The 14,417-nt window shown below is 35.2% G+C and overlaps 1 protein-coding gene across 1 annotated transcript in view; it reads right to left on the bottom strand.

Annotated features, from left to right (window-relative positions):
* Window positions 1-1,803: 1,803 nt before the first annotated feature.
* Window positions 1,804-14,417, bottom strand: part of ZDHHC15 (zinc finger DHHC-type palmitoyltransferase 15) — a 153,808-nt gene continuing 141,194 nt past the window's right edge. Inside the window, exons 11-12 of the mRNA XM_035028780.1 lie at window positions 12,691-12,765; window positions 1,804-5,675 (exon numbers count right to left, since the gene is read on the bottom strand). Coding sequence (XP_034884671.1) covers window positions 12,719-12,765 — 47 coding nt within the window. The 3' untranslated portion in view covers window positions 1,804-5,675; window positions 12,691-12,718. The remainder of the gene's footprint in view (window positions 5,676-12,690; window positions 12,766-14,417) is intronic.

Consider the following 14,417-nt stretch of genomic DNA (forward strand, 5'->3'; position numbering starts at 1 on the left):
GGGTGACTGGGTGATAGACACTGGGGAGGGTATGTGCTCTGGTAAGCGCTGTGAATTGTGCAAGACTGTTGAATCTCAGATCTGTACCTCCGAAACAAATAATGCAATATATGTTAAGAAAAAAAAAGAAGAAGAAGAAGGTAGCGGGAGGGGAAGAATGAAGCGGGGGAAATCGGAGGGGTAGACGAACCATGAGACTGAAAAACGAACTGAGGGTTCTAGAGGGGAGGGGGGTGGGAGGATGGGTTAGCCTGGTGGTGGGTATTGAGGAGGGCACATTCTGCATGGAGCACTGGGTGTTATGCACAAACAATGAATCATGGAACACTTCATCTAAAACTAATGATGTAATGTATGGGGATTAACATAAGAATAAAAAAAAGATTAAAACGTTCTCTAAAAAAAAGAATTCTTGTATCAAGGTCTCCTCCTTTATGCCCCCTTTTTTTAATCTAGAAAGAAATTAGTTGTCTTTTGTTTGTAGTATTTGAGGTTTTTTTACACTGTGATGCAAATTTAAGCTGCTTGTAGCTGATGCCTTGGAATAAATGAAATGGGATTTTCAGCTGAGATGTTTGAGGTCTTTACCTAAGATAAAGTAAGTACTTTTTTATAATTATATTTATAACTTACTTCATATTTTAATTGGAATAAAAGACTTTTTTTTTGTTTTTTTGTTAGTCCTGACCTCCATGGGCTAGGCTTCTCCCAAGTAATTCATGTTCTCCATTATTATTTAGTTGAGGTCAGCAATGACTATTCCAAACTTCAACTTTCAATGCTTTGCATTTTCAATGACTTATGCCTTCTTTTTGGCTAACTGGGAGGCTTTTCTTCATTCTGTCTGAAAAGGTCTTTCTGTGCAGATGGTGCACCTATTGAGGGAAACTTTACTTGGGACTTACTTAATGAGGGTCTGTTCAAATATTTCTCTGAGGGTAATGTATAATTTAGGAGCAAGTGTACCACTGTGTTCTTTTCTCAGGATCACTGTATCTTTTTTTCAGGTGACATGCATCTGGAGAATAATAAACATAGTCTTCAGTGTAAGAAAAAAATAAACTAGGTTCATATCACCGTTAGTCATACAAGATAAGTTCTTTCATTTTCTTTTTACTTACCACAACAAAAGAGGGAAAGGCAAAAGATGTGAGGCTGAGCAGAGACCAAACACGATCAAATGCCATTAGACTAGTCAGCTTTCTACCTAAAAGCCATTGCTGCTAATTTCCCAACTCATATTCATGTAGGAACATAAGAAATACTGAGCATAGGGATGGGGGCTGTTCAGTAGGTATGTTACAGAAGAGTCCACATAACACACATACCAACCAACCTGGGAGCGAATAAACTCTATTATAACCCTGTGAAATCAGATGTATAGAAACTTCCATTAAAGTGGTCTGAAATTTTAAGCTTTGCCAACATTGTTTAACAAAACTATAATATACAAAAGAAACAACAATTTTATGCATATACTTTTAATAAAGGACATAGGAAGATAAAGCTTATTAGTATTTGTGGGTGTTTCTGTAGCAAGACACATGATTTTAAGAATACCATATACAATAACTTCGAGCAGATTGGTGGGAAAAAAAGATTTATAGCAAATTGGCAAGTTCAGCTTAACTGCTGAGGGCCCCAGTACCTTTCTTTTTCTGGCTCTCCAATACATTTCATATATTACCAAGACTAAGTACCAGGTTTCCTGCTGTGTCTCTTTGCTGATTTAGCCAGCAGGGTGACAGCAATTATTCCTTGAATGTGTCTTACCTTATTGTTTTTTTTTTTTTCCGCCTTCAATGCCATGCCCTACTAAAAATCTGTTTCCTGATATACTGCATTCATTGTCCATTTTAACTCATTCTGCTAGACCACATACCAGGCTGCTACAAAGAACAAATTTAATAGTTTTAAACACTGTGCAGGACACAGCCCTAGCCCTTCTGGGGAAACAAACAGCTGTTGGTTGCATGCTATTAGGAGCCACCTGTTCATTATTATATTACATAACCCCTGCATTCAAAAGACTACAACTTAATATGGTACCTTACAGCTAAAGTTAAAGAAATGCAGATGTACCATACCTCATAAGCCATTTCCTACTGATTGGATGGAATGCATAAATTTTCTAAGAACACAGGACTTGTGAAAGGGTTTAACAATCTTGTCTTTTGCACCAACTGAGTACCATAGCTACTCTGGGAGTAGAGGTTTTAGAATGAATAAATGGAGTGTTCTTCACTTGCAGTGAGTGTTGGACTTTTTCCAAAAGAAGAGGACAAAGAATTATTCCTTTAAAGTATTTGCTCCTGATGTCCAAGCAGCCTACTTTGGGGGCAGTGTGTAGTGTACATATGTATATGCACACATGTATGTAGGTATATACGTGTGATGAGAAGTAAAAGGGATAGGCTTTGCATGACTGTTACATCCTATGAATTGGGGCCATGTTAAATTTCAGGTGCATGTCACAATAATGTACATTCAATATTCTTAAAACATACCTGCTTGGGATTGTGCTTAATCTCCATTAACCTCAATGACAACACTTTGTGCAATTTGGCATAAACATGGGGAAGCACATTCTTTTCCCTGGCAAAGACAGCCCTGAGATTGGGCTCTATGGGTACTAGAGGAGATAATGGCACTGGCTGATGTCACACAGTGTGAAATATATGTGTTACATGGGACCAGTGTGGGAAAGAGACACATGTTACATTTATATCACATAGAAAATAAGAGTTGTTTAATTGCATACTTTTAGATTTTGGACGAAGTGGAGCTTTTCTGAAATGTGATCCTGCCCGAATTAATCTCAGTGTTCTAAGTTGTTCCCCAGTATTTCCAGTACTGGGAAGCCAAGTCAGTCTAATAGTGCACTGGACATGATAACTGAGGTCTGCTCCAGACAGCTATGTGCTTTTGGAAGCCACCTCATTTTTTTTTTTTTTTTGCATCAATTTTTCCAGATGTACCATGGGGAAAATGATTTCTATTCTAAGGACATTGTTGGAATGAACTGAATAACTTAAATAAAGTAATCTAAACTCTGCAAGAACAAGTCAGCAATGAGAGCATGGAAGAAAGAATGGAGCACGCTGGTTTGCTTAGAAATACTGTTATGGTTCAAGTTTTCATTCCAGTCCTTCAGTGAAAGACTTATAAGAGCACTAGGGAGTTACATAGCACCTTTCAGTTGTAGGATCCTAACAATGAGTGTTTTATTTTGCAAAAGGGGAATATGGGTACCAAAAATTGGGGAATGAGATCCCACAGAGGTTATTTGACAGGGCTCTGAGGAAAACAGGCAATGGAGCCAGATCAGGATACACTAATTATTAAATGAACCTCTCTGTCAATCAATAGTCAATCAACTGGGGCAGGATGCTTATGTACAGTAGTCAGTACTGAATTATGTATGGATAGGGGTATTATCAGAGTCCATAAACTAGTGGAATAAAGGTGCTGAGATAGGAATAGGGTTTATTCTCCAAGCCCCCACTTAAAACTCTGATTTATTTGGCCTTTTGAAGATGGTGTAAGTCTGTAAGACATTAAACAATCAGCTTTGCATTATAGCTCTCCTGAGCTTTATCCTTCCAGTGCTTCCCTGTAGTTTTCTGACACTGTCTTTTATAACCTGATTTAGATCAGTGCCAAGTGCTGATACACTCTATGCATCAAAGAATTTATTGATCCCTTCCTGACTTTGAATCATAGTTAGAAGCTACCCTGCCTAAACCCTTGGCAGAAAATGATAGATGAGAAAGGGAAAGATTTCTTTGAGGCCCACTGGCTGTGGAGTTAAGTAATGGCCCTATTTTTTAGAGAAAGATACTTTACTATATGAATAAAAGGCAAGGTTTGTCCATCATAAGACCATGTGAATGCCTAAATAAGCTTTCAAGAAAAACCTAAACAAGAGAGTATTTTGGAGAGAGAGGGAGGAAGGGGAAAAATCTTCCCAACTGAACATACACGATTTCATTTGTGAAACCTGGTGTGTATAGTCTTCTATGTTGCTTCTTAGCATCTTAATTTGAGAAACAGTCCCTGGCCCTAATAGATTTTGTCATGTCTAGTTATTTTCTCACATGAAATGCTGGCACAATCCATTTAATTTATGCTAAAAGTCTTATCTGGCCCCAAATCACCTAGAGGATCCAAATAAATAAACAAGTTTTTTATTTCTTTAAGTAGCTAAATTACTCACTTTCTCAGCTCCACTGGAACCTGAACACCAAATAGTTTGTGGTAGGCAAATTTTCTTTTACTCAAAAAGGTTTTAGGGGGGATTACTTAGTAAACCTAATGTCCTTCTAGGAGTTCAACTCCTTGATATCTGTAAGATGCCTCTAACTCTCACTAATTTCTGTAAGAGTTGGGACTTCTATTGCTGGCAGCTGGGCACTAGGACACTGGCTGAGAAATGAAAACCATCAATGCTCTTAGGTATTATTATTATAAAGACTCAGCATTAGTGTTCATACTCATTGATTCAGGCACTAGGACTAAAAGAAAGGCTGATTATAAATAAATGGGGAAATGAATGTAAACTGTCTTAATGGATGAACTACCACTGAAGCTAAAAAAAAAAAAAAGAAAAAGAAAGTATTGGCATATTACTATTAGGTTATCATTATCTATACACTAAACCCTGCTCTGAAAACATAGCTTGAGTGCTAATCCTTAGGCCAATTTCAACTTTGAAACTTTACCATATGAACAGTATTGTAATTAAACCTGAAAATTAACCTTAAGCTCCTTAACAAAATCTATGGTGCATAACTTAGGGCTATAGTTTTTCTATGATCATAAGAACAATTAATATAGGCAAAAATAAAGCTAGGTAGCAGAGAAAATAATAAAAGTGGAGAATTTTACTACAGCCTGACATTAAAAGTCTTTAAAACACCAATACTTATGTTTAATAAAGTGGAAATCTGATCTGATCTTCTCTATTAGTTGAGGTGCTTTCAGGAACATCACACATTTATGACAGAGAACAGGCTTTGCATTGTTGTTCAATTTCCAATTTGAGGACCTTGATTATGGTGTGTTGATTATGTTTCTTGACTTTTAAATATCTTATATAGGGATGGTGTTGACAGCCCAGCAAATATTTAAATTGCTATTTAGGGAAAAAAGCAGGATTGAATAAAAACCTTGGATTTTTTTTTTTAACCTTGATTTTCACAACACCACAGCAGAATTTTGTGTAAATATGCTGCACATATGCATGCTTATAAATGCACACGCACACAAGCAGCAGTCTGATTTCCCTTAATACCACAAACACCCTATACATATAATTAACAATCTTTCTAGGGGAGTTAGAGACTCCATGGAAGTTTTTTGAATTCCTCTTTTCCTGAGAAGAGGAATAAAAAGAGCCCCTGGAAAGGTATATATGTTACATTTAGGTTTTTACAGATTGAGGAGGTAAAATGAAGAAAGAGAGGAAGACTGGCTTGAATTAATTGCTACCAGATTGATGAGTTCAGTTAGTAAATTAAATAACTTGTAAAGTCCTGAAACATCTATCTGCACAGCAAGTATTCAATGGAATGCTTTTAAATTGTGAAGCTTTCAATCCACCATGGTGACTTATTTTGAAGATTAAAATGGTTCCCAACATTGAACTCTGTAAGCCTCATGGGAGATGGAGGGTCCTGGGAATGAAAAAAAGAAATTAACAGGTGAGCTGAACCACTGTAAATATCCACACAGTAACATCCATTGACAATAATATGCAACCATTAAAATTATGTTTATGAAGAGTATGTATCAGCACTGAAAAATGCTAAGTGAAAAGAGCAGGATGAAAAGTTATATATACAATGTTATAATTATTTTTAACCCAGAAATTTATCTGGAACAAAAAACTGAGGAAATATACTAAATTGTTCAAAGTGGTGGGTTCACAGGTAATTTATTTTTATTTTCTTTACATTCTACTTGTATTTTCCACATTTTCTCAAGTAAATATATAATTGATAGCACAAAACATTTATTTTTGAAATTCACAAGAAAATAACATGAGCTTTGAAAGTGGGTAATTCTGAATTTGAATTCTAAGCTTTGCTACTTGTTATCTCTGTGACTCTGGACAAATAACATCAATGGACCTTAGTTTCTTCATCTGTAAAATAAGCACAATAAAATCTACCTGAAACAACATCTGGCATATAGTAGGCACTGAAGTAGCTGTTATTAGTATAAGCTTTTTGGAAAACAATTCAGCCATATATTTTAAGACTCTTTGAAATTAAGTTCATACCAGTAATTTTGCTTCTAGGATTCTATCCTAAGAAAATAATTATAAATGAGAAAAAATATTAATATCCAATGACATTATTGATGGCCTTATTCATAATAGTGAAAAATTGGATAAAATCGTAATGTTGGAAAGTAGGAAATTGATTAAATAAACAACAATATCTTAATATAATGGGAAATTACTATTGGCGTTCAGGAAAAATACAGAATTCAAAACTGAACACAATATGATCTCAATGTTTAAAAAATATATTCATAGAAAATATTGGAAAGGATACAACAAAATGTTAACATGAGTTATCTTTAGGTGGTGGAATTATAGGTGATTTTAATTTTCTTCATGGTTTCTTCTCTTTTTTGTTATGTTTAATATACCTTTAAAATTAATTCTAGTGTGTTTATTATAAAAGCAATTCATATTCATCATAGAATAATTGAAAAATATAGAAAGGAATAGAGAAAAATAATGACCTATGATCTCAGAGACTGTTTTTCATTCTCCCTCCTTCTCATCATTCATTCAACAAATATTTATTGAATATTTACCATGTGCCAGTCACTGTCTTAGGGACTGGCACTAAAATGTGAACAGGACATAGTTCCTGCCCTCAAGGAGCTTACAATCTAGTGCGGGAGACAGACAAGTAAATAAATTATTATAACACAGAATAAAAGTGTTCTCATAATGTTATTACGGTAGCATCCAGAAGGGACATAGAGCTCAGCTATGTAGGTCAGTCAGTGATGTACCCTGAGTAAATGATGTGGAAGCTGAAACCTGGAAAATATTATACAGCCACATGAAGGAGACTGGAATGGAGGAGGTGGGATGCTGCTGAGAAAGCATGCCAATCATGGAAAACAGCAGGGGTATGTTTGAGGGATTGAAAGCAGTAGAGTGTGGTTCAAGCATAGGGTGTAGGGATAAAACTAGTGGAGAGGAAGCTTTGGAGTTGAGAATCATGGGAGATGAAACTGGAGACATGAGCGGGGGCCAGATCATGAAAGGGCCTATAAACCATGTTAAGGAATTCAGACTATGCTGAGGCCAATGAAAGTCATTACACAGATTTGAGTTTTTAACATTATTCTAGTTGTGATATGGAGAATGGATTGGACGAGGGGCAAGATTGGAGGCAGGGAAACCAGTTAAGAGGCTACTACAGCAATATAGGGGACACATGATCTGGGGTCATGGTCATCAGTATAAAAAAAGTACACAGCTTCCAGAGATATTTAGGAAACACAGTCAACACACCTTGGTGATTAATTGGATGTGGGTGGAAGATGAAGGAGTGGGAACAAAACAGGAAATAGGTTTTTGGTTGGGTGAAGTTGAAAGGCACTTGGTTATTCAGGTCTGCAGTTCAGGAAAGAGTCCTGGGTTGGAGAAACATATTTAGTAAGTTGTCAGTGTGTGTGTGTGTATGTGTGAGTGTGTGTGTATATATATATGTATATATGTGTATATATATAATATGTATATTGTGTGTATACATATATACACATAATTATATATTATATATACATAATTATATATTTCATATATATTATATATACACACATTCTTTAGCCAAGGAATGGATAGATTTCCTAAGGAATGACTAGATTAATGTGATGGTCAGGAAAAAACCTAGCAAAGTTTGGGAAGATATTATTTCAACAAGACCTCCCTGATGATACGGGGGAAAGAAAGAAATTGTAGGAAGTTTGAGAGAAGCATGACAGAATTTAAAAAAATTTTTGCTTTATTGTTTAATTTTTAAATTTAAATGCATATCATCTTGTAACCACCATCTCAGATAGAATACAGCTGTTATTTTCATATACTAATTTTGTATGAACACTGGTTTTCATTATTCTAGGGGAAATATTCAAGAATGGGATTACTGGGCCATACGGTAAATGTATATTTAACTTTATAAGAAACTTTATAACAAACTGCCAAAGAGTTTTCCAGAGTAGCTGAGCTATTGTGCATTCCTACCAGAAATGTAGAATTCAAATTATTCTTCATCCTTGTCAACACTTGGAATTATCACTATTTTTTTTAAATTTACCCATTCCAGTATGAGTGTAAAGGATTCTCCTTGCAGTTTTAATTTGCATTTGCCTAGTGGCTAGTGATGTTGTGCATCTTTTCTTGTACTTATTTCCACTTTTTTTGGTGAAGTATCCATTCAAACCTTTTGCCCATTTTTTATTGTGATGTTTGTTGTCTTATTTTTGAGCTTTTAGAGCACTTTACATATAGTCTGGGTACAAGTCCTTTATCAGATACGTATTTTGTAAATATTTTCTCCCCGTCAGTGGCTTGTCTTTTTGTTTTCCTAACAGCATTCTTTTGAGAAAACATTTTAAATTTTGTTCAAGTCTAAATTGTAAATTTTTTCTTTTATGTATTTTACTTTTGATGTCATATCTAAGAACTTTGCCTAAGTCAAAGTGACAAAGGTTTTCTCCTACATTTTAAGAGTTTTATAGTCTTATATTTTACATTTAGGTATATGGTCCATTTTGAATTCATCTTTTTTATGTTGTGAAGTGCACATGTTGTAGTGATGTCCAGTTGTTCTAGCACCTTTTGTTGAAAAGACTGTATTTTCTCCAGTGAATTACCATTACATCTTCGTGTAAAAATCAACAGACCATCTTTATGTGGGTCTATTTCTGTATTTTACTTTTTATTCTGTTCCATTGGTTTATGCGTCTATCCTTTTGCCAATAACACACTGTCTTGACTACTGTGGAATTATAGTATGTCTTAAAATTGGACAGATTTTGTGTTCTGACTTTGATTTTCTTTTTAAGTTTTTTTTGGCTATTGTAGTTCCCTCTCTTTTCCATATAAATTTTAGAATCAGCTTGTCTATATCTACAAAAATCCTGCTACAATTTTAATTGGGATTACATTAAAACTTCTACCAATTTGGGGAACACTGACATCCTAACTCTATTGAGTCTCCTGACTCATGAACATAGTATATTTATTTATTTATTTAGGGCTTCTTTGGTTTTTTTCATCAGTGTTCTGTAGGTTTCAGCATACAGAACTTATATATGATTTGTTAGGTTTATATCTAGCTATATAATTACGGGAGGTATTGTAGGTGGTACTGTGTTTTTAAATTTTGGTTTCCCAATTGTGCATTGCTGGTGTATAGAAACACAATAGATGTTTGTGTGTATTGATCTTATGTGTTGTGAACTAGCTAAACTCATTAGTTCTAAGAGTTTTTGTAGATTCTTTGAATTGTCTATGTAGATAATCACGTCATCTCCAAATCAGGATAGTTTTTTTCTTTACCAGAGTGCCTTTATATCTTTTTCTAGCACTACTGCATGTGTTAGGACTTTCATTATGATAAGGGATAGGAGTGATATGAGAAACTGTATGGAGTTGTGGTTAATAGAGGAAAGAACACTGGTAAGGAGGTAAGTAGTGAAGATTTTTCAAGCCAGTTTAGGCTGGAGATCACAAATGTGTAATCTCAGTTGTGTTTTTTGTAAAAAGTTGCAATCAGTATTTATAATCAGTTGTGTTATTTTTGTAGTAGTTCTCAGCAGCCTGAGTATAGGAATGGAGAAGGCAGATGGACTGAATCTGGAATTTTTTTTCTGGCTGAGGCAATGGAGTTAGGGCAATATAAATATTGGCAAGAAATGCCACTTGCAACAACATGGATAGACCTAGAATGTATGATGCTAAGTGAAATAAGTCAGTCAGAGAAAGACAAATACCATATGATTTCACTCATATATGGAATTTAAGAAACAAAACAGATGAACAAAGAAAAAGATGAACAAAAAACCCCCTACTCTTAAATACAGAGAACAAACAAGAGGTTGCCAGAGGGAAGGTTGTGGGGGAGAGGTGAAATACATAAAGAGTACAAGGGTACAACTTATCTTGATGAGCATTGAGTAATGTATACAATTGAACCATATTGTAATATAACACTGTAATTATACTTCAAAAAATATATTGGCAAGAGAGAAGTTGAAGGCTCTCTCCAGTCAAAGCTAGATAGAGAAGGGAGTAACCATGTAAAAATTTAATTTTTACTTATATTTTTATTATATTTCTTTTCAGTGTTTTTCTACATATAAATATATTTTAATACTTAAAAGTTTTAAATTAAAATTTAAAATGTAATTTTATAATGCAAGGTTCATCCATGTTGGAATATGTATTCTTTGGGTTGCCAAATAGTATTCCATTGTATGGATATGTCACATTTTATTTATCTATTTATCAGCAGATACATGTTAGGGTTGTTTCCACATTTTGGCCATTATGAATAATGCTGCTGTGAACATTCATGTAGAAGTTTTTGTGTAGACATATGTTTTCATTTCTCTTCATTATATACAAGGACTGGAATTTCTGGATCATATAGTATTTCTATGTTTAACATTTTGAAAGACTATCAAACTGTTTTCCAAAGTCACTGAACCATTTTACACTCCAATCAGCAATGTATGAGGTTTCTGATTTTTCCATATCATTGTCAACACTTATTATCATCTGTCTTTTGGATCCTAGTGGATCCAAAAGATACCACCTAAGTGGTATCTTGTGGTTTTGATTTGCATTCTTCTAATGGCTAATAATGTTAAGCATCTTTTCACGTGCTTATTGATCATTTACACATGGAGAATTATCTATTCAGATCCTTTGTCATTTTTTTAAAAATTGGCTTTTCTTTTTATTATAGAATTGTAAAAGTTTATTATTCTGCATATAAGTCTCTTATCAGATATTTGATTTGCAAATATTTTCTCATCAAAAGCCACATATATAATTCCATGGGATCATGAATTATGTGGAATGTCCATAATAGACAAATCTATAGAGACAGAAAGGTAGATTAGTGGTTACCAAGAAGTGGGAATGGAGGAATGAGGAGTGACTGCTTAAGAGTATGAAGTTTCTAAATATTCTAAATTAATTGTGATGATGGTTGTGCAACTCTGTGAATATCCTAAAAAACACTGAATTATACATTTTAAGTGGTCAAATTATATGGTATTGTGAATTATATCACAATAAAGCTGATAAAAATGTACTTTTAAAATTAAACTGCATTCATACAGCTTTTTAACATAACTATTAATTATTCTTCAAAGTAGTTACTTTTAATGGTACAAACTATTTCATCATAATAATGGAGTAATTTATTTTACCATTCCTCTATTGTTAGATATTTAGTTTTGTTTCTACTTTTCTGGTATTATGATAAATTGATAATGAATAGTTGTGCAGATCTCTGATTATTTCATTAAAATACATTCCTAAAATCTGATTATCAAATAAAATTGTATGAACACTTTATGGTTTTTATATATGTTATTAAATTGCCATAAAAATGATGTATGAATTTAAACTTACATCAGCAGTATATAAGATACCTGTTTCAACGTGTCCTTATCAATACTAAGTACTATAATTTATAAAAATTGGTTGCTTTAGTAGACAAAAATTGATATTTTGGTAATGCAATATATGTTAACAAAAAAAAAGAAGATAGCAGGAGGGGAAGAATGAAGGGGGGGAAATCAGAGGGGGAGACGAACCATGAGAGACAATGGACTCTGAAAAACAAACTGAGGGTTCTAGAGGGGAGGGGGGTGGGAGGATGGGTTAGCCTGGTGATGGGTATTAAAGAGGGCACGTTCTGCATGGAGCACTGGGTGTTATGCACAAACAATGAATCATGGAACACTACATCTAAAACTAATGATGTAATGTATGGTGATTAACATACAATAAAAAAATTTTTTTAAAAAAGAAAATAAGCCAAAAAAATTGATATTTTGGGTTATTTTAATTTGCATTTCTTTCTAATGAAGTTGAACAGTTTTCATGTTTATTCTTCATTTTAACTTTCATTTGTTGATTGCCCATTTTCTAATGGTTGTATTTTTTTCCTTTCTGATTTGCAAGATTTTTGTAAATTAAGGGTATTAAATTTTGTTTATTATGTATTTTGCAAATATTTCTACAAGTTTGTTTTTTTCATTTTGAAGGAAATGTTTAGAATCAGTGCTTTTTGTGTAAAAATTAGGGCAATAATTTCTTTTTTACCTATAAAAATTTGAAGCAAAATTTAAAAATATGTTAGCATTTGTTAATTTTAAGTTGTAAATAAATGGGTATTTAATTAAAAAATTTTGGGGAGATGGAGTGTTATGCACATGAATTCTATATAAGGTCTACAGAAAGGGAAACACATTATAAGGGCTATTAGTCAAGTTTATAAATTACATATAGAATTTCTGCTTGTGTGAATAATATGAGGGTGAAGAATTTAACATCTTGTTCACCAGAGCAAGAACTTACTTCTTTTCGAGTCTGCTTCCAAGACTGCCTCTTAGCACTCTAGGTGCCTCCCTCAGAATACTGACCTGAGAGATGCAGGAAATGTGTAAACTGCTATGTTTCTGTTTCCACGGTGAGAGATGATGAAGCTTCTGGATAATCTGTAGGTTGAAAAGTGAAGGTGATCAAATGACCCTTTCTCTTGTATGGGTGGGTATTCATTCACTGGTATATTTCCTTTTTGTTCAATCCCTGTAGACAGCAGATATCTGCGGATCTCTAAAGACTGGTGTGCTATACCAAAGCATTTGTAATCAGTTGAGATATTCACGTTCCAAGTGTAATCAGGTTGATGTACTATAAAATAAAATTATTTTATTTATAAGCATTATCTGATCTATAATACTGGCAGGTATTAGAAAGCTGTGATGACAACTCAACATCATCTGGCTTTAATGGGATGCTTTGGGTCTTGCTACTCACAAAATTACCCTATCTCATGTTTTTTGATTGGACGTAATCAAAATAGCTATTAAAGTACTTTGGTGTTGCTGTGTTTCAAAAAGGAATGAGGCCTCTAGAATGTAAGAGGCTTTGGAATTAACAAGCAACATCATTTATGGCACAAATGTTTTTGTTTCCAATCTGAGCATTTTGGGGAAGTAAAGTATACTCTGAATCAGCTTGCTTAATGTACAGATAATCACTTTCTTTATACTCTTTGCATAGTAATGTACTTGGCAGTTTGAGATTTAAAAAAAGTTGCCAGGGGGAAAGGAAAGTGGAGGTGGAATAGGGGGACCCTAGGCATGTCTTGTTCCATGAACACAATGAGATAACTATCAAATCATTCTAAATACCCCAGAAGTAGAACTGAAGACTGACAGAACAAACTCCACAACTAAAGGAAGAGAAGAGGTCACATCGAAAAAGGTAGGAAGTGGGGAGACAAGGTTTGGGGGAGAAACAGATCACGGGTGCTGCAGAGGGGAGGGAGCCATGGTCATGGAGAAGGGCAAGAGAGAGAGAGGCACACAGGGGAATGTACAAGAATGTTTCCCCAAAGCCATTGGCTTGGAAAAGGGGAGGGGCTGAATTTCATGAGTTCTTGCAAACAGCAGAGTTTAAAGCCTTGAGTTTTAAAGGTCAGCAAGCTTGGCTGGGACAGAGCCTGGAGGGCACTTTGCTGTTCCTGGAGAGAAGGCAGGCAAACAATGCAGGGGCAGAGGGTGTGTAAACAATGATCTGAAGAATACCTGGGGCACATAGAAGGGAGATTATTCACTCTTCTCAGAGCACCTCCCTGAGAGCCAATATCCACAGAGATGCCTCTCCAGGACAAAGGAGCTGGCCTGCACCATTTTCCTCCCCTGCCCATCAGCATTAATACAGAGCCACCTGCGGGAAACACAGCAGTGCCAACACTGGCTGTCTAACTTGCTTACACCAAGCACCACACCCCTGCACACTGGTAGGACTGCCCTTCTCAGTCATACTTGCCTCAGTCCCAGTGCGGTGAGCCCCTCCCCAAGAAGACCAGCACAAACCCTTGCCCAGACCATGTCTCCCAACCAGAGAGTTCTGCAGGGTCTCAGTTCTGGTGGAGGTGGTATCAGACCTCACTTCTCAAGAAGACCAGAGCACACCTAGTTAAAACTCACCTCATTCAGGACAGGAACCAAACACTGCCCACTGGAGGTAAGGAGAGCCTCTGCAGATGACTGGCCTGAAGGACAGAGAAGCCTAAACACAACAGCAGAGTACACGAAGCACAAATCAGAGACAATCCCTGAAGGCCTGGGCCCTGGGCACT

Source organism: Mirounga leonina, unplaced genomic scaffold (assembly GCF_011800145.1).
Source record: "Mirounga leonina isolate KUSES-001 unplaced genomic scaffold, KU_Mleo_1.0 Mir_204, whole genome shotgun sequence".
In the NCBI taxonomy this organism is placed as follows: Eukaryota; Metazoa; Chordata; class Mammalia; order Carnivora; family Phocidae; genus Mirounga; species Mirounga leonina.